Raw genomic sequence first — 22,052 nt, forward strand, 5'->3', positions numbered from 1 at the left:
GAGGGATGATGGAGGGTGTAGAGGGCTAGGTCAGAGGTTCATAATCTTGAAGTTCAGCTGTAGCACTCAAGAAACACATGGCAGTGACGCCCAACTTGCAATCTGTCTGGTTCCTGAATGACAGTTGGACGTCAGGGGTCCCGGTCACTGAGAATTGCGTCGTGTCTTGTCGGGGGATAGTGTGGGTTATAGCTGGGCTGATGGACTCCAAGACTGACATTAACCCTTCTGGACAAGACAGGCTCGAGATATTATTTAGAGTGGGGGGATTTGGTTGGGGGGGTGCTGAAAGTTGTGGTAGAGAAAAACTCCAGGATTTCTCTGCAGAGATGCGGAGTGGGATAGAAAGACTGGTGGCCAAAAAGGGAGGAGTGCATTCTGTTAGGAAAAAACTTCTGGAAGAAACCTCTTGGGCGGTGGCCTGTGACTGAGGGCAGGGGGCTGTGAACCAATGTGGGGCAGTGGAAGGAGCACAGGACTCGGAGTCCCAGTTTCCAGGGAGGATTAGCTTCTATTAATCAGTCCTGTCACGTACAAAATGAGCTCCAGCGTTCTACAGAAACCATCATTTGACATCTCCAGGACACCCACGGGGCTCAAGCACTTGCCTTTGAAGGAATCCACTGGTCCTAAGGTGGGGTGGGCAGGGACCTCAAATCACACTGCCATATTAGAGCATTTACATTGTGTTCAAGCCAAGAGTCCAGGAGGGATCGTGTCCATATGAGGGAGTGGGAAACCTGAAATCCCTTTTGATGGGGCTGGAAAGATTTAGGGAACTGCTGAGTCTCTCTTAGGACTCTGTTTATGCTGGTGGGGTTGCTCCTGACAGGGGGTGGATAGCCGGAACCCCAGGCTAGGGCGAGACAGCTCTGTCCCCCTAGAGCAGAATTCTGTGGCTCCTCTGTCTCTTTAAAGGGAGCATCTTTCTGGTGGCTGGTGTGACATCTGTTACTGACATGTGTACCAGAACAAGGCACGTTGTGTGGCAGGGAGACTAATTTCAGCTGCTGTTCCAGCATGTTCTGCGCAGTGTGATGAAGGGCATTCCTGATTTGGAATCTTTGATATTTTTCCCTTCCTAAATTGTAGGTGTTTCCATAATTGGTCTCCTGGGAAGTGCAAATTAGTCTGATTTTTCATTTTTCAGAGGCTTCCAGCACAGGGCTACAGGTTGGAAATGTAAACGGCCCCTGATTCCTTGATTTCATCTACGGGGGAGGTGCGCCGTGCGCGTCACTCAGAGGGACACCCCTGAGGGCCGAGGGGCTGGCACCCATCCCATCTCCCACGAACCAGTGCTGGAGCCCTGACTTGTGGGGGCCTCCCCCATGGAACGCCCCCCGGAAGGTGAGTCCTCCCTCAGCAGCCATTGGTTCCTGCAGGACACTGGGCCACTCAAGGCCAGCAAGGCCAGACTTCTCCAGGCTTGGGTCATAGGCTCCCCTTCTTCCTGTTAGGGGCCTGATTCTTCATCTGGGGAGGGGGGTCTCAGTCTTTGGGTGGAATGAGACGGGAGGGAGGGGACAGGAGAATGTTCCAGATGTGATACCAATGGAGGAAAAGACCCAGCAGTAAGGATGGGATGCCTGAAGCATGTGGGAAGAGACCCTCCTCCAGGCGCAAATTTGGAAGGAAGGGAAAGATCATGGAGCCTCCCCAGGCAGGGTTCTGGAGCAGGGGAAGCCTGTCTTATAGAGCCAGCCTGTCAGACAGCCAAAGGTCCAAGATGGTCTGAACAGAGAACCAGGCTTGGAAGCTGTCTTCGGTGACCTAGTTCGAATCTTCCAGGAGGAAAAACTCGAAGCACCCACAGGTAACATGTCCTCCTAAGGTCACACAGCTGATCAGTGGCAGAGCCAAGATGAAAATCCCAGGCTCCTTAAGTCCCACTGAACCTCAATAGCCTCCCCTGCCTATACCAAACCATGCCCACCTCTCAGGATGGGCAAGTGTCCTTGCCCCTCGATGGGTAGAGCACGCACAACTCCGTATGCTCAGGAGATACTGCGGAGTGGTACAGAAGGGGCCAGTGAGGGACCAATATCAGCACTGAATGAGCTGAGGGAATGTGGACAAGCTCTCAATCTCTCTGGGCCTCAGTTTCCCCATCTGTCCACTGGGCTGATAACAGTACTTTCTTTCCCTGCAGGGTTGTGCAAAGACAGACTGAAGTGATAAATACAAAAGCCCCAAGGTAAATATGCTTATCCCATCAGTATGTTTTCAAATTCTGGGACAGCTGCCTTATCACTGTGGTTAAATGGTACATAGTAATCTCTCAGTGGATTTATTTTGGGCTTGAGTGATTCAAGCAAAAAGTAGAAGCTAAAAAGTCAGTACGCCCTTGGGTCTTGTCACATCTTCTAATGCAATGAGCAACTTTGGGTGAAGAGAGCAAAGGCCTCTATCTGAATAAAATATTACTCGAGTGTGGGAACACATTAAGCCAAGATCATCCATTAATAGCTGAGCCTAATGAGCTTCCACGATGAAATCCAGCTGTCACCCAGCAGGCCTGGGCCGCAGATGGGTAACATGTGCTGGTAAAAGGAGTCACCCAGGGCACTGTCCTCCACCGCACCCCTCTACACACACACGCACACATATGTGCACACTTAGGGAGGGGCAGGGCAGGAAGCTGCTGGCCCATTGGGGAAGCAGGGGTTGTGGTGTTGGGGTGCACAGTTCAGGAAAAGCATAAAGCCGTGCTGAAAATGGAGGAAAAAAAATGATAAAAAAAAGATGGCCTTAGAGGTGCCTGGTGGGCTCAGTCATCAAGCGTCTGCCTTCAGCTCAGGTCATGATCCAGGGTCCTGGGATCGAGCCCCGCATCATCGGGCTCCCTGCTCGGCGGGAAGCCTGCTTCTCCCTCTCCCACTCCCCCTTGCTTGTGTTCCCTCTCTCACTGTGTCTCTCTCTGTCAAATAAATAAATAAAATCTTTTAAAAAAAGAGATGAGCTCAGAGGGGAGCGTGGGCCCAAAGTCCACCTTTGCTGGCTGCAGTTCCCCTCAGGCTGGATGAAGGAAGTGTTCAGGGGCTCCACTCCGTGTGGAATGAGCTTAGCAGCTGGCACTGTGCAGGAGGAGGACTTGACCTTGCTCTTTCAGCCTCGCTGGGGAATAAGGGGGGTCAGGGGCCCTGTACCAGCAAGGCCCCACGGCCACTCCCACCGGACCCCCAGTCCCTTCCTGGGCTCTCTTCTCCCTCCCCTTCCCAGAGTGGTGCAAGAACTCACCCACAGTAGCTGCCAAGCCGGGGGCAAACCGGTCCTCACAGAACCTCCTCAGGAAGGACGTCTTCCCCACAGCGGAGTTGCCCACAAGCACAATTTTGAAGAGCCGGTCTGGGATGGAGGGGGAGGCTTCCTCCTGTGGATGGCAGACAGACTGCTGGCAGACAGACTGCTGGCATGACCACCAGCCCCACCTCCTGCTACGACCTGTCCTTCAACCAGTCCCTACAGGGTCCAGGGGAAGGCAGGGACCTGGCCTGTGGACCACACAAGGAAGGGCACTCCGGTGTTGGGTACAAGGAGCTTTGGGCTCTAGGCACAAGGTCTCCTTCTAGTATCAGCAGGAGGGAAGAGAGACACTCACTCAAACATTTGTGGTTTGCCTACAGTCCTGTAGACCCTGGGCAGAGGACATGGGGATGGGGAGCCAGGCCTGGGTGGCCGTGGATGGATGGAGGCAGCCACAGAAACAAATAATTCAACACAAGCTTCCAACTGCTCTGGGAGCGTGGAGGGGGAGGGGGAGTCCAAGGTCCATGGCAGAAGGGGGGTAGACACACTGTGAGTGGAGGCTTAAAGAGAAGGCAGAGATTCTCTGTGCAGGGGAAGGACAGGTGGGATGTCTGCAGGGGGAAGGGGAGAAAGAAGACATAGGTAAATCACGGGGCAGAGATGGCCCAGGCTAGGGGGGCCTTTATCTCTGCCCTATCACTGAAAGCCTGGGCTGAATGGAGCACGGTCTTGCTTGCCTGCTTGCACAGTGCTCCTCCTTCCGCCTCATCAGCTTCCAGTTAGGGCCCCGTCTGCCTGGGAAACAGGCTCTCCACTCAGTAGGTTGGGAAATCCACCAGGCCGGATCAGACCCCTGGGCGGAGCTTTCCAGACTCAACAGTCACTGGGCTCTTTCTCCTTGCCCCCGTGGCCCGCAGGGGCTGGGAGCATGTCGGCCGGTGAGTTAGTCTGGGACCCTAAAGCCTGGTGGGGAATGGACTTGTTCTAGGACAGCCGGAGCCACAGAGCAACCAGAGTCCTCTTGCCCGCAGGATCGCTCCTTCCCACTGACTGCTTGTTTGCTCGCCCAAATCCTGCCTACAGGCCCAGCCCAGCCCTGCCTGGCCAAATGAGGAAGCTCTTCTGGATCTATTTAGAAGCGGATTTGGGGGAATTAGCTCCTCTAGTTCAGCAAATACTATAATGGAGTGGCGGCAGATATTTGCAGTACTTGAGCCTTGGAGAAAAGCCATTAACAGCCTTTTGGGGAGAAATCAATTCCACACAGTACTTAAGAGGGAATTCAAGGTCAATTACAGGGGTTTAATCTGAACTTCAAAAAAAAGACCAACAAACGGGCACCTGGGTGGCTCCGTGGGTTAAGCCTTTGTCTTCAGCTCAGGTCATGATCTTGAGGTCCTGGGATCGAGCCCCACATGGGGCCCTCTGCTCAGCGGGAAGCCTGCTTCCCCCCCTCTCTCTGCCTGACTCTCTGCCTACTTGTGATTTCTGTCTGTCAAATAAATAAATAAAATCTTAAAAAAAAAATCCACACTCATGGGGCGCCTGGGTGGCTCAGTGGGTTAAAGCCTCTGCCTTCGGCTCAGGTCATGATCCCAGTGTCCTGGGATCGAGCCCCGCATCGGGCTCTCTGCTCAGCAGGGAGTGTGCTTCCTCCTCTCTGCCTGCCTCTCTGCCTACTTGTAATCTCTGTCAAATAAATAAATAAAATCTTAAAAAAAAAAAATCCACACTCATAAACTATACCCTCTACTCCATTTTTTACATTCTTTTAATGCATAAGGGCATCGACTCTGCGGGTCCCTGCTCAGCCTCAAGCCTCCTGTTGTCATTTGTGTGACTAAATCTCAGGGCAGCAATCTGTGTATCCCTAGGCCTGTCACCAGGCAGAGAATGTGAAGCCCAGAGCAGGAGGAGATGGTTCTGGCTGCAGAGGCTGTGTCAGCCCTGTTCTAGAAGGAGCAGGGGGTTTTGTAGGCCAGAGGAGATCAACACCCTGATGGTCCAGCTCTGGGCAGGCCCCACCTCCAGGCACTGTGAACTCCAACTCATGTCCACTCATAGGCCTGTGTCCCCTCTGGGGGACAATCCTCAGCGTCCTAACCAGATTGGGGGGAGGGCGCTGGAATAAGATCTGTTCTCATTCTCTGTCCTGCCACTTTTAAAAGAAGTAATAATAAGCTTTAAAAAAATAAAAGTAACACATGGCAATTTTTTTAAAATTAGGAGAAACAGAAAAGTAGAGAAGAAACTAATAGTTACTCATAGTTTGTCTCGCCACCCAGAAGTGGGCACTATTCATATTTCGATGCATTTCTTCTAGGCTTTTTTCTATGTGGATGAATGAATGCGATTTGAAATATTATACACAATTTTATTCTTTCTCATATATTATTAAATTATTAATATGTCTCCAAGTCAGAAAAGTTTCTTGAAAATGTGATTTTATATTTTTTAGATTTTATTTATTTATTAGAGAGAGAGAGAGTGTCCCTGTGCACACACGAGTGGAGGGGCAGAGGACGGAGGACAAGCAGATTGCCCACTGAGCACAGAACTGGACACGGGGCTCCATCCCAGGACCCTGGAATCATGACATGAGCTAAAGGCAGATGCTTAACCGACTGAGCCACCCAGGTGCCCCTTGAAAATGTGATTTTTAACAGTGCTATAATATTCTATTGAATTTTTTCAAGTATTTGCTAATATACATGACCATTTTTGAGTTAAATTTTTGTCTGAACTTGGTTATTAGGAAAGATTGCTAGGAGTAGAAGTACTGGTTTAAAGGATGTGGAATTTCTAAGTTCTCAATTCTTATTATCAGTCTACTGTCCAGAAAGGCTATACCAATTGATGCCCCCGCAGCCTTGCATGGGAGAGCCAGCCTCACAGAGCTCTTGTAAAGGGCAGACCCTCTGGGGAAGCTGCCCCGTGATTCTCTGAGAGCACACTTCCCGTCTGCAGCAGCTCCTGTCCTGGACTAGTTGGTAGCACACGTGATGGAGTCAGCACCCATGAGAGAGCACAGGGCGAAGAGGCTGTGCTCCTGTCCCTGGGGGACCAGACCAGACCTCACTCCTCTGTACTTCTACTTTCCCATCTGCCACAGGGGAAGACACTGCGGATACACCCCATCTGCTCACGTGGTCCAGCACCCCTGGAGGCTTCGTTCTCCGTTCACCCTATCTCTTACTGACCTCTCGACACTTTTACATTTGGGAGCAGAGCTTGGGTATTTAAAACCCCAGTGGGTCCCCTGCCCACACGTGTAGGTCTGCGTGGAAGGGAACGTGGAAGGGTGTGGAGGAGGGAGGGGTCGCTACCCACCACTGGTGCCATCCAGCTCTTACTCATCCCCTGGCCCAGGGTCCTTTGGAGAAGGGATATGTAGGCATCTTAATCCAGGCCCAGGAATGACAACTGGCACCAAGAAGTCCCCGCAGTGGTTGGAAAGGAGTCCTGGTGCACATGCCCCAGTAGGACAAGTTCTTGCCACATGAGCTGTTTGGAAATGCCCAAATACCCATTTGGGCTGCCTGTGTACAGGGAGGAGTCTCCTTCACACTGTCATGGGTGTTTCTGTAGACTTTCAGAGTGCCCAGTGGGAGGTGAGAAACTGGAGGAGTCTATACCTGGGCCTGGGTCACAAACAAGGTGCGGAACATCATCACCATGAACCAGAAGAAGATGGTTACTATGGCCTGCTTCTCCCACAACACTGAGCAGGAAGCCCTGGTGGGGAGTGCAGGCGGGATGAGGGACAGGAGGAGCACCCTCTAGGGAGGAATAGGCAGGGCATTTGGGAATGAAAGGATGGTTAGCCAGTTGGGATGACGATGTAAGCTTTACAGAGCAATGATTGGCCTTGCTGAGAACAGTTACAAAATATAAGAAGATTTATAATTTTTAAAGCATGTGATATGTTATGCTAAGAGCCAGGCAAGGTGTCTGTCTAAATTAGTCACTCAATAAATGCTTCTGATCCGAATCAGAAAAAGAGAACACAAGGGCAAACAACAGAAGTTATAAAGAGAATTTACTAGGACCCCTGAGCCTCCCTGGTGACACTCAGTTCCACAGGGCAAGCTGGTATCTGATGGAGGCAAATAGGGTGATTCATAAGACCAGCCACATCGGACTTCCTGAGCTGCCTTTGAGGCTCTTGGGTTCAAATGCAGGGGACAGGCATAAAAGTGACATCAAGAAACCAACATAGGATGCGTCCTTACCTTAGACAAGGCTTCTTTTCCAACAGGCTGCCTTCGGGGAGATGTAGGCATGGGTTCCAAGGGTCTGGCCTGCTGGCTTTGTGCTTCCACCCTCTGCTGGGAGACCTCCTCCTCTTTTGAGCATTTGCTCAATGGCTGCTCAAAGCTGCCATCCAGGAGCTGGGGCAGGGGGTCTTCTTCAATGGAGATGATTCTGCGGAGTGCCCTGGGGAGCGGACCCTCAGCCCCTGGCTCCTCTTCTGGAAGGGGATATCCACCAAGGCCAAGTGAGCTTCTCCTCCTTGGGAGGCCAAACACATCTTCTTCCTCCTCTGACTGGCTATTACGGGGTAAGGAAGAAAGAGAAATGGGGAGAATATCATAAAATATGTCAATATGGGAACTAGAGAGATGTCTAATAGCTCTGTGATAAACAACTAACAGAAAAGCATTACACCTTGGGGGTGGAAAGCTCCAGGGAAGGAAATAAAAACAGACTTTGCATTCTCTAGCTCATTCACCCAACACACTTCTGAAAGTGTTTAATGAATACGAAGGTGATAAGGTAGTGGTGATGATAATGATGGACATGATGGTGATGATAAGGAAGGTGGTGGTGATGATGATGAGGAATGTGGTGGTGATGTTGATGATGAAGGTGGTGGTGATGATGAGGAAGGTGGTGGTGGTGATGATGAGGAAGGTGGTGGTGGCGATTATGATGGAGGTGGTGGTGATGATGACGAAGGTGGTGGTGATGATGATGATGGAGGTGGTGGTGATGAGGAAGGTGGCGGTGATGATGATGATGGAGGTGGTGGTGATGAGGAAGGCGGTGGTGATGGTGATGATGGAAGTGGTGATGTTGATGATGAAGATGGTGGTGATGATGATGATGGAGGTGGTGGTGATGAGGAAGGTGGTGGTGATGATGATAGAGAGGGTGATGATGAGGAAGGTGGTGGTGATGATGATGATGGAGGTTGTGGTGATGAGGAAGGTGGCGGTGATGATGGTGATGGAGGTGGTGGTGATGAGGAAGGTGGTGGTGATGATGATGATGGGGGGGATGATGAGGAAGGTGGTGTTGATGATTACGACCAGGTATTTAGCTAATGACACAGTCGAGCACAGATGGACAGGGCCCTGTCCTCACGGAATGCTCAGCTCAGTGGGGGGGCTGAAGCAGTAATGGCACAACTAAATACACTGCAACAAGCTGTGATAAGTGCCACAAAGGAGCAGTAAAGGATGTGACAAAAGGAATATAAAAAATCTGGAAATAAAGCATCTTCAATTAACAATCAGGTGGCCTTGGCTGTGGTCCCAATACCAGCCCTTACTGACTGTGCCACTAGGGAAAACACTTCAACTCTTCCAAGCTTCAATTTCCTCACCATAAAATGTGGCTCCTGCGGCCTGCCTACGTCACTCATAAGACAATGCACATAAACAGATGTGTTCAAAGAACAGCCCTCAGCTAAGTGAGTGAGGGGGACTGCTGATCCTGGAAGAGCTCAGAAGCAGCTGCCCATTTGTGAATGGGTGAAGAAGCCAGGCTGGGTACCTCTACCTGCCTTTCCTACCTTCCTCTTTCAATGTCCCTGCCACAGGGTCAGTGTCAGGAGTAAGTGACCTTGGAGGCCTATGTGCATATTTGCTTCCAGAAGCATCTGACCATTAAGAACGAGGAAAAGCAGAAGGAGGTGGAGGGAACTGGGCAACCAGATGTGAGTCAATGCTCAGGCTGTATTTTCAGAAGGTTTTCAGGGCAAAAGCCTTGTAGACCCTTCCTGGCACAGGAGTTCAGGTCTCTGGAGACAATTAAAGCTGAGAAAGGTTTTAAACGTAACTCGAGTTCCCAACAGAAACACGCAGGCACACACACATGGAAGGATTAGGAAGGAGAACAGAAAGCAAATCAGGTGAGGAGGTGCCAGGGCCAAAGGAGACAGAAGGGAGGTGAAGGTCACGGAATATGCAGAACAGGGAGGCTCCCCTCATTTGGCCCCTGGCTTATACTATTTATTCTTCCTAAGGAGCAGTAATAGGAAGGGAAAAGAAAAAAACTGCATGTATCATTGTTCTGAAGTTAAGTGCAACTCTGAAAGATAAATTAAGATAGAGTGCTCACAAAAATGGTGACTTAATTTGGGTCCCTTGATACAAAATAAAGAATTCTGTAGCAATTCAGGGACCTTCCCACTTATTTATAAAAATCATAGTTTTTAATAGAAGCTGACTGTCTTCTTCCCAACACATTTCTTCTACAGTCTAACAAGCCTACGGACTGCTTATCCCCTGCAGACACAATTAGTATTCCAACAACTTCCACTCTGCTTACACACACAAGTGCATGTGTGCGTGCCCAAGCAGACAAGAGTGCACATACACACACAGCATGTTTCTCGAAAGGCCTTACAAACAGAAAAAAGAAACGGCCACTGAAACAGCCCTAAAATGAAGCATTTCTTGGAAAAAGCTTTGGATTTGGGAAATTCTCAAACACCTTTGACATCTCCTAGGACCCTTAGATCAGCACAACAGCATTTATTTTTGGTTTTGCCACCAAGTGCTACATATGAGCAGCAGAGGGCAGTGGCCTCTGCCAAAGTCTGTTCTGGAATCCAGGGTGCACAATTTGCAACCTACCTGCTTCTTGTCTGTTTCCTTTCCTCCACCTGAAGCTCTACAAAACCTACGGTCTCTTTTGCTCACCACTGTATACCTCGCATGTAGCATAATATCTTGCACATAGTAGGCACTCAATAATGGATGTTGATGGCAGAACTCATGTTTAATTTACTTTTGGAGAGTTCACAGAATTCAAAGAATGTCTGGTACAGATTAAGCAATCAGTGAATGTTTGTTGAATGAATATTTTCTGTGCAGAGCAAGCAACAGGCCAACCATTACTGCAGAAAACTGGATCCCAAATTGTATCCTTCTGTTAAGGATACAATTTTTTCTTAAGATAGATTTTATTTTTAAGGTTGATTTATTTATTTATTTATTTATTTATTTGAGAGCGAGAGAAAGCAGTGGGAAGAGCAGAGTGAGAGGGATAAGCGGAGTGTGGAACCCGACACAGGGCTTGATCTCAGGACCCCAGGATCATGACCTAAACTGAAATCAAGAGTTGGATGTTCAACCAACTGAGCCACCCAGGCCCCCCTCTGCTGAGCTCTTTAGAGAAAGAATTAAGGATGATTGTGTCCAAAGACTTGACCAATGAGCCCATTGACATCTTCAGGGTCACTTTCCTTCCTTTCTCGTATTGTGTATTTCATGCCTACTGTCCTCAGGGTCTCCTGGATGAGCAAATTCATGCTTTTTCTCCCTGGCTTTGATACTTAGGGGTCTGGTTGCCTTTACCTTTCTGTGGCCATCTATGTGGATGGAACACATGCCAAAAAAGAAGGGACGGTGGAAGACTTGGCTTGTCTCTTTTAGGGACGATGAGCCACCCCTCTGGGGATTCAAACTCGATTACTGTGCTGTCTAATCACAACAAAAATTGTCATCTTTGAGATAATTAAATGTGAAGCCTCGAGAGGAATCTGCCAAGTACAGGCCCCATTCCTGTTTGGAAAGGAGCTCAGTTTGCAGGGGTGGGGGGCCTTCCCACAATTCAATTATGCTTCAGAGCCAGTCATGTCCCTGAAAAACCAGGTGCATCCATTCTGCCCAGCAGAGACTCTTGCAGCCACGCTCCACTCCCCCCACCCCCCCCCACCCCCCTCCAACCATGTTCGTCCTGCCTGTCTCTCTCCTCTGCTGATCTACGGCACCTCCTCGGTTCCCATCTGCAGACACACACAAGAAGACGATCCTGCCCCCGGGGCCCGCCCTGCACAGTTCTCCTTCCACCTGGATGTCAGAATAAGAGGGAACGTGCCCTCTGAGACTTGAAGGGAATGAGTGCAACTGACTCTGGGCTTCCCCACCTTGGGCCACTTCCTGAGAGCCCCTGGACTCAGAGCCCAGTGAGAGCCCAGTGAGAGCAAGACCAAGGAACACACGATGAATGAAGAAATCGGGGGTGACTTACCTCCTCAGAATCCCTCTGCCATCCATGTATTTGCCTATCACAGAGCCAGATCTCTGTTTCCAGTTCGCCTTGGAAGCAGCTGTGTTTGCCTTGGCTGCCTTATCTTTCTGTAGAAACACAAAATGCCCTCAGACCTGCGCCTGCTGATCTCTCCCAATGTGTTTGAGCAGAGAGGGCTCCACTTTCCCACCTCCAAGTTCAGGCTCGAAACCAAATTCTGAAGCAAGAAGCAATGTTTTGGTCTCACTGTTAGCATTATCTTACTCTTTCCTTTTGCTATTGTTTCTCATCAGGATCCCTCCGTCTCCCACCCAATAATCCAATAGAACAAATCAATGCACAGTTTAGAGCCTGGGATCTACCTTGTGACCCTTCGTTACCAGCACTGACGATTTGCAAGATGACAGGAAGAGATTACGTGGAATGCATTGGAAAGTATTTAGGGGCAGAAAAGACGGTGCATCTTTAAATCCCACTCATTTGTGTGGCTCCCACTTCTCTTTATTTCCAAAGCCCCAGAAATGAGAAAGGGACCAGCTCAGAAGATCGATTAGTCCCGTGCCCTGCGGCGGCGGGTGGGGGCTTACAACCCAGCTCACAGCACTCCCTGGCAGGTGTCTTCCGGGACATGAGGGGGAGTTAGATCATAGGCAGAATCTCTGGCTAACCAGCCTTCCCCATGATTCCCAATGATTCTTAATGAGAGAAGGAGGGGCTGCCGTGCTCCCGGGGCCCCTGAAGTCACGGCTATAATGATTCCGAACTAATCTTTAATTATTATTCAGCATGCACATGATTTTATCCCGCTTTCTTCTATTCCCCACTAGGGTTCTCAATTCCATTTCCTTTTCAAAGCAAAATGAGTTTGGCAGGTGAAGGGAAGTGAGGTTAAAGGATTAGGGTGACCTTTGGTTGGACGTTTTCAAATAAATTCAGTGTTACTTCTAAAACAATTATAACCATTATCATCATCAAACAAACATGTGTAGGCTGAAGCCTCGCTCTGACAGTAACGGAGGTGGGCGGAAGAGAAGTTTCCTGCCAGTCAGGGACAGGAAAGAAATGGGGGTAGAACTCGGTCCACACACACCCCCCCCGCCCCCTCAGGGATTTGTAGTTGTAAAACAGCTGCCTTATGCTGACCACATTCAGGCCACTGTCCAGCCCAGGGCTCAGAGCCTATGGCCCTCCTCTTTCCAAGAGTTTTTCTCAAAAATCCCTAGAATATAGAAAAAGAGGATAGGGATTCCCTTTCCTTGTGTGAGAGCAGAGGGTGTGTTTGGAGAGGCTTAGCACTTGCCCCAGGACACAGGAGAAATTCACAAGGTACTAGATCCTGATGATTAGGAAATCGCATTGGTGAATCCTACCCCCTTTCCCCATCCCTTTGAGCATCCAGTGGTTCCTGTCTAAAGGGGAAGATGAATAGAATATGGCAGCCTGGATTTTGTTTAGTGTGGCTCCAAGTAAAGACCTGTAAGTCAGCAGAGGATTCTCCGCTCTCTGGTAGAGTATGTAAGTGCAGCATTCAGGCACGGAGGAACAGGGGTCCCCACAGAGTAAAAATGTGTACTTAGAATCAACTATGTTAATAGCGAAATATACATTTTTAATTTGTTCTATGATGGTATAAAAATGCAACATTTTTCATCAAGAGATTACAAATGTTAATGAAGAAAAAAACCCAAAAACGTGTGAGCATTTTGGTTAAAAGGGATTGCGGTATTTTGACTGCCATCTCCTCGATAACATCTACGTCCATGTCCACATGATCTGCGACTTCCCAAACATTTTAGTCTCTATACTCCAAGAGGTAAGTGCATTACTTCATGGAAAATTCACACACTGCTACTCAGAAGGCCACTCTGTGTTTTTATTATTCTCAAAAAAACCCCCCAGAAAACAAAAAACAAACAAACTATGCCATCGTCTGCTCTCCCAGAAGGGAGGAGCCAGACATCAAGACACTCTTGGGCCAGTCCCAGCATGGGCTCTGGGTGCCAGGGGACCCAAATCTTGTCAGGAAAAGGAGCACAGGGCAGTTACCTGAAAACGTATGTCCTGTTCATCCCGAAGATGTTTGTTTCTTTCCCTGCAAACGGAAAAGGGGAATCTCTTTAGACACGGTCTTTGGGGTTGGTAGATCCAATAGCCGTCAGTTTGCCAGGGAGGAAGGTGCAGAGAAGAACTTGACATGGAAGGCACAGGGAACGTGTGGAATCTCTTTCCTTAGGGACAGTGACAACGGGTAGTTTGTGTAGCCATCAGCTGAAAGCAGGGGGACAGACAGGATGACCTTGTAACACCCATAGCCCCTCAGGATGCTACCACTAAGGAAAGCCTCCCCCAGAGGGCAGCCAGAAGTTCTAGGTGCACCTGTGAGCTTGCTATTGGGGGCGCCCTCTCTCTGAGCTTACTATTGGGGGCACCTTCTCTCCGAACTGTTCATTTCATGCAATCATGCAGTCACTCAACAAACGTTCCCTGAGTACCCACTCCAAGTGGAGCACAGCTCTAGCTATCAAGGTTACGAACAATGAATAGAAGAGGGACTTCCTATTTCCAGGGCATCTTATTTTAGTGCTGGGGTCATTGCTATTGAGAAAGATAAAGCAAAGACACGGAAAAAAGAGTGTTAGAGGACGCAGTGGTAGCTCTGTAGGGCGGTCACAGAGGGCACATCTGAGCAAAGACTGGCAAGAGAAGGGACCTGTGATGATATTTGAGGGAAGAGTGTTACAGGCAGAGGAGATAGCAAGGGCAAAGCCTGGAGTCAGGCTCTCCTGGACGTGTGTGAAGAACAGAAGTGAGAGCATCAGAATGCTCAGAGGAGAGCCATTAGGACATGAGAGCAGAGAAAGTCAGGGAGGAAGTACAGCCCTGACCATTTGTGGTCTTGTGGACCATTGTAGGAACTTGGGATTTTACTCCAAAAGAGATATGAAGCCATGGGGGGATGGGGAATGGCAGGAGAGTGACCTGATCTCACTCAAGTTTTATAAGGAGCCCTACAGTCTAGATGCTGGGTTCCCAAGCACGTGTTCCTGAGTGTCCTGAAGTTGTTTCCACTCATCCCTTCCTCACCCTGTCACATCCCCCCCACTGTCCCAATGCCACCCCCCTTGCGCCCCCCAATCTCTGGCTCCACATTTCCACTACGTCTTGCCCTGGCATTATCTCACTATTGACTCCATTTCCCCACTGCTCTGTCACTACCTGGTGATATCACTGTGGAGGAAAACTGCCACATCTGGGCTGCCACCAGCTGCAAAATCTAAGCTTGCAAAACATGCGGCAGCACGGAAAGGCTTCAGGCGTGTGATTCTGCACCAATGCTAGTCTCCATCAAAAAGAACCATGTGTACAGAGCTACCTTGTTATTCTCCTCTGCTCGTTCGCTTGAATCTGTTCTTTTCTTCTGAGTACAATAGAAAAAAGGAAAAAATATCTCAAAAACTTGTCCTTGTTCATCTTGTTCTCTTCTTTCCACTAAAGCCTCCCTAAGAATCAAGACCTGCTCTCAAATGGATTACAACTTGGCCACATCCCATTGAGTTCCAAGCACTTTCTCATTTGGTGGCGTCCCAGATGCCAGACATGGTAACCTCACCTGGCTTTCCAATAAAACAAAGTAAAAACTGGCATGCCTGGGTGCAGCAGTCCGGTAAGCATCTGACCCTTGATTTCGGCTCAGGTCACGATCTCAGGGTCCTGAGATGCAGCCCCGCATCAGGCTCTCTGCTTGGAATTCTCTCCCTTCCCCTGCCCCTTCCCCTACTTGCTCTCTAATAAAGAAATAAACAGAACAGAACAAGTCGGGGTGTTTCAAGTCCACTCCGCGCACTCTGAAAAATCACCTCATGCCTCATCACTGTTCCCACGAGGTGCTGGGCAGACAGAAGGTACAGGAACTTGGAAACCTCACAGACAAAAGTGAAAATCCCACCTTTCCACACACAGGGTTTGTTTGGGTTTGGTTTTGGCACATCCCAGGACAATGAGCTTTGAATTTACAGTGAGTCCTAACAAGCCGAGAAACTCCAAGTCCTTTGCTCTGTTTGTGCTCTATCCGTGATTTATCTACTCATTCAACAGACATTGCGAGAATACGGCAGAATCTAGAGAACCAACCAGATACCAGTCTCAGTTCTGGCTTCCGCAGTGCGTAGCTCTGGCTCTTTTGGTAAATGACTTCGTTTCTCTGCTATCAATTTCCTCCTCTGTTAATTTCTCTGTCAGCCACTGCCCTCCTTTCCTTAGTTTCACTGAAGATGAAAGGGTACCAAATCTGCCGCAGGGTAGCAGCTCAAGAAATCCGGTTCCCCTGCTACCGGACCAAGCACCGCACAAGGTGATGTGAGAAATGCCACGAAAATGAGGCAGAGCCTACCTGCCCAGGTCCAGATGAGAGGGATGCGAGTGTGTGTGTGGATGGACCAAACGAGATACAAGGGGGTTAAGGGGAATGAGGGCATTCTCTCGGTGGCTCTGACTGTCCAGAATGGAGGCAGGGAAGACTCTCAGATTGGCCCTTCCCACCAAGGCACCTGGAATGTGCTCTCAGAGCACACATGGGGCTCACGCACCTCAGGAAATCCAGCTGCTTCAGGAGCCCTGACTTCTCACGCTGCAGACTCTCTGTCACGCGGTATACTTCCCTGAGGAAGAGCAAACACAGCATTTCTGAGCTTCCATTCTGCCACGGTGGGAGGGGCTGTGCCAAAGTTGGATGCCCAGGACCCTCCCACTGGAACCCAGCAGGAAGTACCCCACTCTGGGGACGGGGGGTGGTGGTGGTGCGGTTTAGAGGAATCTGTCTCCCCTCAGCCCCCGGGCAGCACCTGCCGCATGCACATGGTTCCAGCCGTGATCTCACTTCATCAGTACAGATGTCCTATTCGGAAGGTGAAATTATCCCCATTTCAGGGACACACACCATCAGAGCGTCAGTAATTCTCCCCTTGTCACACAGACAATCCGTGACTGAGCCAGGGTTCTAATCTAGACTAGGACCTCCTACTCCCAAACCCATGAACAGGGCGCCCTGCCCAGGTGCTCCTGCACAGCCCAGAATTCAGGAATTAGAATAAATATTCTTCTCCAGCCCCATCTTGGAGGATAAGAGCAGAATTTGTATTTTCTTCCCTAATGCTGGTTGTGTTCGTTTCCAGGAGCTCCAAAAGAATCATTCCTCCTTCCCTGTTTTCCCCCGGAAGTCTCCCGTCTGTTCCTAGATCTCTGGAATTTCCACTGTTGGCCATTCATTTCTTTAACTTCGGATTTCTTATCTCTAGCCAGCAAGCAGAGAGTAAATGTATCAACTACAATCAGATGCTTATATCTCAGTGTGAGGTTATCAGTCATATCCAGAGTTTTGAGGAAGGGGAGGGAGAAGCTGAAAGGTAGCTGGGGCGTCTGGAGAGTGACTCCGACAGTGAGGCAGGTTTGGTCCTCTGGGGTTTGGTCCAGTGTGTTAGCATTTCTCTATGCAACCCAGGGCTCTGCCTGAAGGCACAGTCAACAAATAGCAGCAAGAAACAAAAGAAGAGTGGGGGAGGGAAGAAGGAAGAGAGGGAGGAAGGGGTGAGTCCGGAGGTATTCAACACTACCCAGGGAAGAAAGAAAAAAAAAAAAGCAGAACGGGGTGACATCAGAAAATGAGCCTTGCTGAACTTCACAACTTTGCCTCCATCCTTCCTCTATGCTCTGCACCAGTTTAGAAATGTTTAAATCACTCCTAAGCTTACTGCAAAAGGTCCATAGTTCTAGATTTCCAAACCACTTCTAGTGTAGGAAGCATCTTTCAGCCTCAGAAATGTGTGCACTTCCACAGGCTGTCCGGGCTCCCGGGATCATACCCACACCGAGGCTGGGAAGGACCAGTTACCTCGTCATCATGTGCCCCGGCCCCACCCACCCCAGCCCCAACCCTCAATGTCATTACTGAGCTGGTGAAAATAGCACCTGCTTGTTCGATCCATCCAGACTTGGGCCAAACTCACCATAATCAGATTCCTTAAAAGGTATTGGTGTTCCCCTCCCCCTTATGGAATAATTATAAAGTCAATGCACAACAAAAACAGACTGCATCAAATCCTAAGTTCACCTCAGACAATCCTAATTAAGCAACAAAACTTCTCTCGCTCCTGCAGAGCTGCAAATTCCTAACATTTTATTACCAATTATATTTAATTTCAACTTGAGGGAAAACAATGTATTTTCCATTACCCAAACCGGGTCCCCAAGTCCCTGTCTAGGATTCTGCTGTGATGAGCAGTACGTGAGCGCAGCTGCCTGGTACTGCTGCTCAACCCGGGGAGCTGAGATGGCTTTGTGGCTCCTCTGTCCCAGCGCTGAGCTGAGCTCGGATGACCACCAGAAGCAGACAGCTTCACCCTACTAAGGACAATCACTCCTTGGGAATCGGAGGTCTGTGCTCTCACAGGGTGTTTGTTAGGAGGCAGTTCCTAAAAGGGAAGGCAGTCCCGTCTCCGCCCTGTTTACATAGCGCCTGTTGGCCACTGAAGCCACACAAACACGCACGTACATACGCACGTATGCTACACATCGACGTGAACATATGTCTACCTATTTGTCTGGGAAACAGACATCTATTTAGATACCCACAAATACTCAGGCTTTTTGTGTGTTAACAAAAAGAAGGGCATTCCTGAAAAACCAAATGACACTTGGAAATATGACCAAATGACCTTCAAAGTCCTTTTAACTAGACGTCGTAAAGGTTTATGCTAGGCAATGCGTGGACTGAGAGGGAAAGAACTTGGTATTTTTCATAGGAGTGACTGGTGAGAGGTTTACAGTCTCTTTAGAGAATTGCTTGCTGTTGGCTTTGTTTTCTGGAGAGGGATGAGATAGGGAATGTCTCCAAAATACATTGTCAAGTGAAAATTCAGGCTAATGCAGAACAGTGTGCTACTACTTTGTAAATGAAAAGTGTGTGTGTCTGTGTGTGTGCGCGCACACACGCGCGCATGCTTGTGTATGCATAGAACATTCTGGAAGGAAACCAGGACTGCTGGCCTCTGGGTGATTGCTGGCCTGGAGTCATGGGCGGGACAGGGGGCATGCAGGCCTCTTTTGGGGTGTATATCCTTTTGTGCCTTTTGAATTCTGTGCCTTGTTATAAACTACCTACCCCAAACAGAAATTCATTAGCAAAATAGAGAGGTAACTGCTTTTCAGCTGACCTTCATCTTTATATTATCTCTCTGGCTTGATTGTTCCTTCTTTATCTTATTTTAAAATCAAGTTCTCCTTCCCATAGCATCTTCAGAGAAGAGAAAAATTAATTTGGCCCATTCAGAATCCTAGCTGATAAATGACTAAGTCTTTTTATCTCCCAATTCCATCCTATCCCTTCCCAGCTGCTCTGGTACAACATCAGGCAGCAAGATGTTGGAGGTGGGGGGAGCGCCTGCTGTCAGGACGACTAGGCTCGGTCCCTGTTTTCTGGTACTAACCATGTGGCTTTATGCCTCACGGAGTCTCGGTTTCTTCGTTCATAAAATGAACAGTTGGGCTAGAGCACTCGGGTTCCATCAGTACCATTAGTCTGGGATTCTGCTCTACAGAGAACAAGCTAAGGCTCTCACTGCCCTTGTCTCCTGACCTCCCTAGATGGGACACTCCGGGGCTCTGGGCACGTTCTCTGACTGCAGCATTGAGCGCTTTTTGAAAACAAGCCACGAAGGTTCTGAAATCATGTGTCTCTCCCTCCTAACCCTCCTTTTCAATTCCCAACCTCCAGAGATTGTGTCTCTGGCTTGGTTAATTAAGATAAGACTTCAGAAAGATTTTAATCCTCGTGCTGTGATTTGATACCCCAGCACTGGCTGCTTATTTCCATTTGCTGTTCTAATGCTTGTGCCTTCAGATGTTTGTTGTTTTAGAACTTGATTGAATTTTTAAGAGGCTGAATCCTTAATTTTGTTTGTAAAGTTAAATGCCTGCACCTTGTTAGCCTGCACTCACTGAGGAGGAACTGATTTTGCTCGTTTGCAATGAAATACACTGTCCTGCCACAGGTCATCCAAGAATTGGAGTGAGGGTTTTGCTTGTTTTAAGTCAGCTACTCGGAAATACATTTTTTTTCAACTAGAGAAATCTTATTGGGGTAAAACTCCACATGCAAACACATTTCCTCCCTCTCACCCCAGGCAATCAGTCCCAGGCAGCGCAGCAGAACAATGGGATTTGGGCCCATGGACCCAAATGTTGCCAGGGTCAGAGGGAGGGAGGGCTTTCACTTAACAAGGAGAAGGTGAAAGTTTCTACAACTAAGCACTGCTAAACAACACTGCCCTCGGAAATTAGAGCCTCAGGAATACCTGGCACAGGGCCAGGCACACGTGACCTTCTGCAGAATGAATGAAGGGAGCCAATGGGAGCCTGAGAGAGTAATGCGTGAGCGATGGCCAGTCCAACTCCCGAATCAAGTGTTTTCTGGCTGACTCATCATGCGCTGTGAGGAGGCAGCCAGATGCATCTAGCACTGAGCCTCGTGCGCCAGTTCCTTAAGATCCCGGACCCTTGGCTTCCTCATCCGTGCGGTGGATACTCACAGTTCCTGCCACGGCAGGATGCTATCAGGTTTATAGGCAATTATGTCGAATTATTGACATGGGGGCGATACACAGAATGCACAACACAGTAACCAGCGCAGAGAAGTTTTCAATAAATGTTTGACAAGTGACTAAGTAAACGGATGTACGGGTAAATGCATGAACGAATAAACAAGGGGGAAGCCCCCATCCCTGGGCACGCCAAGGAGTGTGTTTGTTCTCAGAAGCCAGTGCTCCCAAGACGAGATAAATAGCCGGTCCTCCAGCAACTGCTCAGGCTTAGCACGCGGACCCAGCCCCAGGTCCTTCCTCGCACCTTCCTCTGTCCAAGAGGTCACGCCCAGTGCAGCTTAGTGGCAAACGGGACCCCGAGAGACGTGGGGATCCCACACACTGGACCCACATGGAGGAGAGAGTGAGCAGCCTGGACTGAGGATTCCTGGGCACTATCACACTCCAACAGATTCTATGCTGACCTAAGATGCCTACCTGCTTCACTCTTGTCCTGGCTCTTACCGTCTCTCAACTATGACAGTCACCTCTCTCTCCACTCTCAAATAAATCTTTAAACATTTAAAAAATAAAATAAAATAAAAAGGGGCGCCTGTGTAGCTCAGTCAGTTAAGCATCCCGCTCTTGGTTTCGTCTCAGGTCATCATCTCAGGGTCATGAGATAGAGCCCCTCATCAGGCTCCATGCTCAGCGGGGCGTCGGCTTCTCTCCCTCCCCCTCTCTCTGCCCCTTGCTCTGCTCTCATGTGTTCTCTCTCTCTCTCTCTCTGTCTCTCAAATAAATAAATAAATAAGTCTTTAAAAGAAATAAAATACACAATGACAGTCACTTGTGCTCTGTCTGCTCATGCAACCTTTTCCCGAGGACCATCTTATATTTGTTGGTTGGATAACACGTCTCTCTCATCGCATAATAAATTTTCCAAGAACAGGGTTGTAGATGTCCTATGCATCCTAGATTATGCTGGCCACAATCTGCTTACCGGCCTCAGCATCCCAGCAGAGATGTTCAGGGAGCAAGGACCATCCCCCGCCCCCGGGCCTCATGGGAGAGGCAAGGCGACAGGGTCTCCAAGAGAGGAGATGGCATGCTCAAAGGAAGCGGGTAGAGCCGGTCAGCAGTGACAGGAGCCTGTGAAGGCCGGACTCACATCTCCTTCTCCTGGTGGAGTTGGGAGGCCTCTTGTTGGAGGCTTTCCAGCTGCTGCTGGGCGTCCTGCAGCTCCCGGGACGTCCGTTCCAGCTCCCGGGCCAGCTCCTGGTTTGTGACTTTCAGCTTGGTATTCTCAGCCTTGGTTTCATGCTCATCATTTTGGAGCGTGGCGCACTGGCCTTCCAGCTGGAACAGAAAGTGGGGGAGCAGAAGGGAAAGGTAAGCAGCCACCATCCAGTCTGGCCTGCCCCCACCTCTCCTCACTTTCTCGACCTACAGGCGGGAGCCCTCATGGCCAGCCCTCACGGTCCCACAAAACCTCAATGGGTTTTGTCCTGCTCCTTAAATCACACAGATGTACTTCTGGAGACAGCAGGAGCTTTCAGAGCACTTCTCATCTCTCCCCTGCCTCCACAGGGCTCCTGAACAGTCCAGAGGGAGCGGCACCATTCAAAAAGACTGCTAGGAAAGGAAGGTCAACACTCCATCTGCGTCCCGCATCCCAGTGACGATAATGCTAGCTGCGATCCTCTCATCCGTGGTCTTGAGAGCCAACCTCGCTCTCTCGTACCCTTTCAGCCAATGGTCTCCCTCAGCCCTGTTGAACATGGAAGGCAGCTAAGTGGCATTTTCCCTAAAGCCATCCTTCCCAGTTCTGAATGCTGACAGTAAGTCCATTTGTCCCTTTTTCATCTCTCAGCTAAATAAGGCCAATTCCTTTAATTTAGAGAAACTTTGTAGGGTCGCCAGAAACCCTGGAAAGTCTTAGGAAACAGCAAAAACAGGTCAAACCAA

General features: G+C 49.3%; 1 protein-coding gene across 5 annotated transcripts in view; it reads right to left on the bottom strand.

The window, feature by feature from the left end:
• The window catches only part of CRACR2A (calcium release activated channel regulator 2A), a 134,901-nt gene that overhangs the window by 27,032 nt on the left and 85,817 nt on the right, over positions 1-22,052 (bottom strand). For all 5 annotated transcript variants that reach the window (XR_009356591.1, XM_059184535.1, XM_059184534.1 and 2 more), the window contains 6 exons: positions 21,256-21,443; positions 16,098-16,169; positions 13,558-13,603; positions 11,512-11,618; positions 7,482-7,800; positions 3,241-3,373 (listed from right to left, as the gene is read on the bottom strand). Coding sequence is in view for 4 of the 5 variants with exons in the window: in XM_059184535.1 (XP_059040518.1) it covers positions 3,241-3,373; positions 7,482-7,800; positions 11,512-11,618; positions 13,558-13,603; positions 16,098-16,169; positions 21,256-21,443 (865 nt within the window). In the remaining variant the exon portion in view is untranslated. The remainder of the gene's footprint in view (positions 1-3,240; positions 3,374-7,481; positions 7,801-11,511; positions 11,619-13,557; positions 13,604-16,097; positions 16,170-21,255; positions 21,444-22,052) is intronic.

Source organism: Mustela lutreola, chromosome 8 (assembly GCF_030435805.1).
Source record: "Mustela lutreola isolate mMusLut2 chromosome 8, mMusLut2.pri, whole genome shotgun sequence".
In the NCBI taxonomy this organism is placed as follows: domain Eukaryota; kingdom Metazoa; phylum Chordata; class Mammalia; order Carnivora; family Mustelidae; genus Mustela; species Mustela lutreola.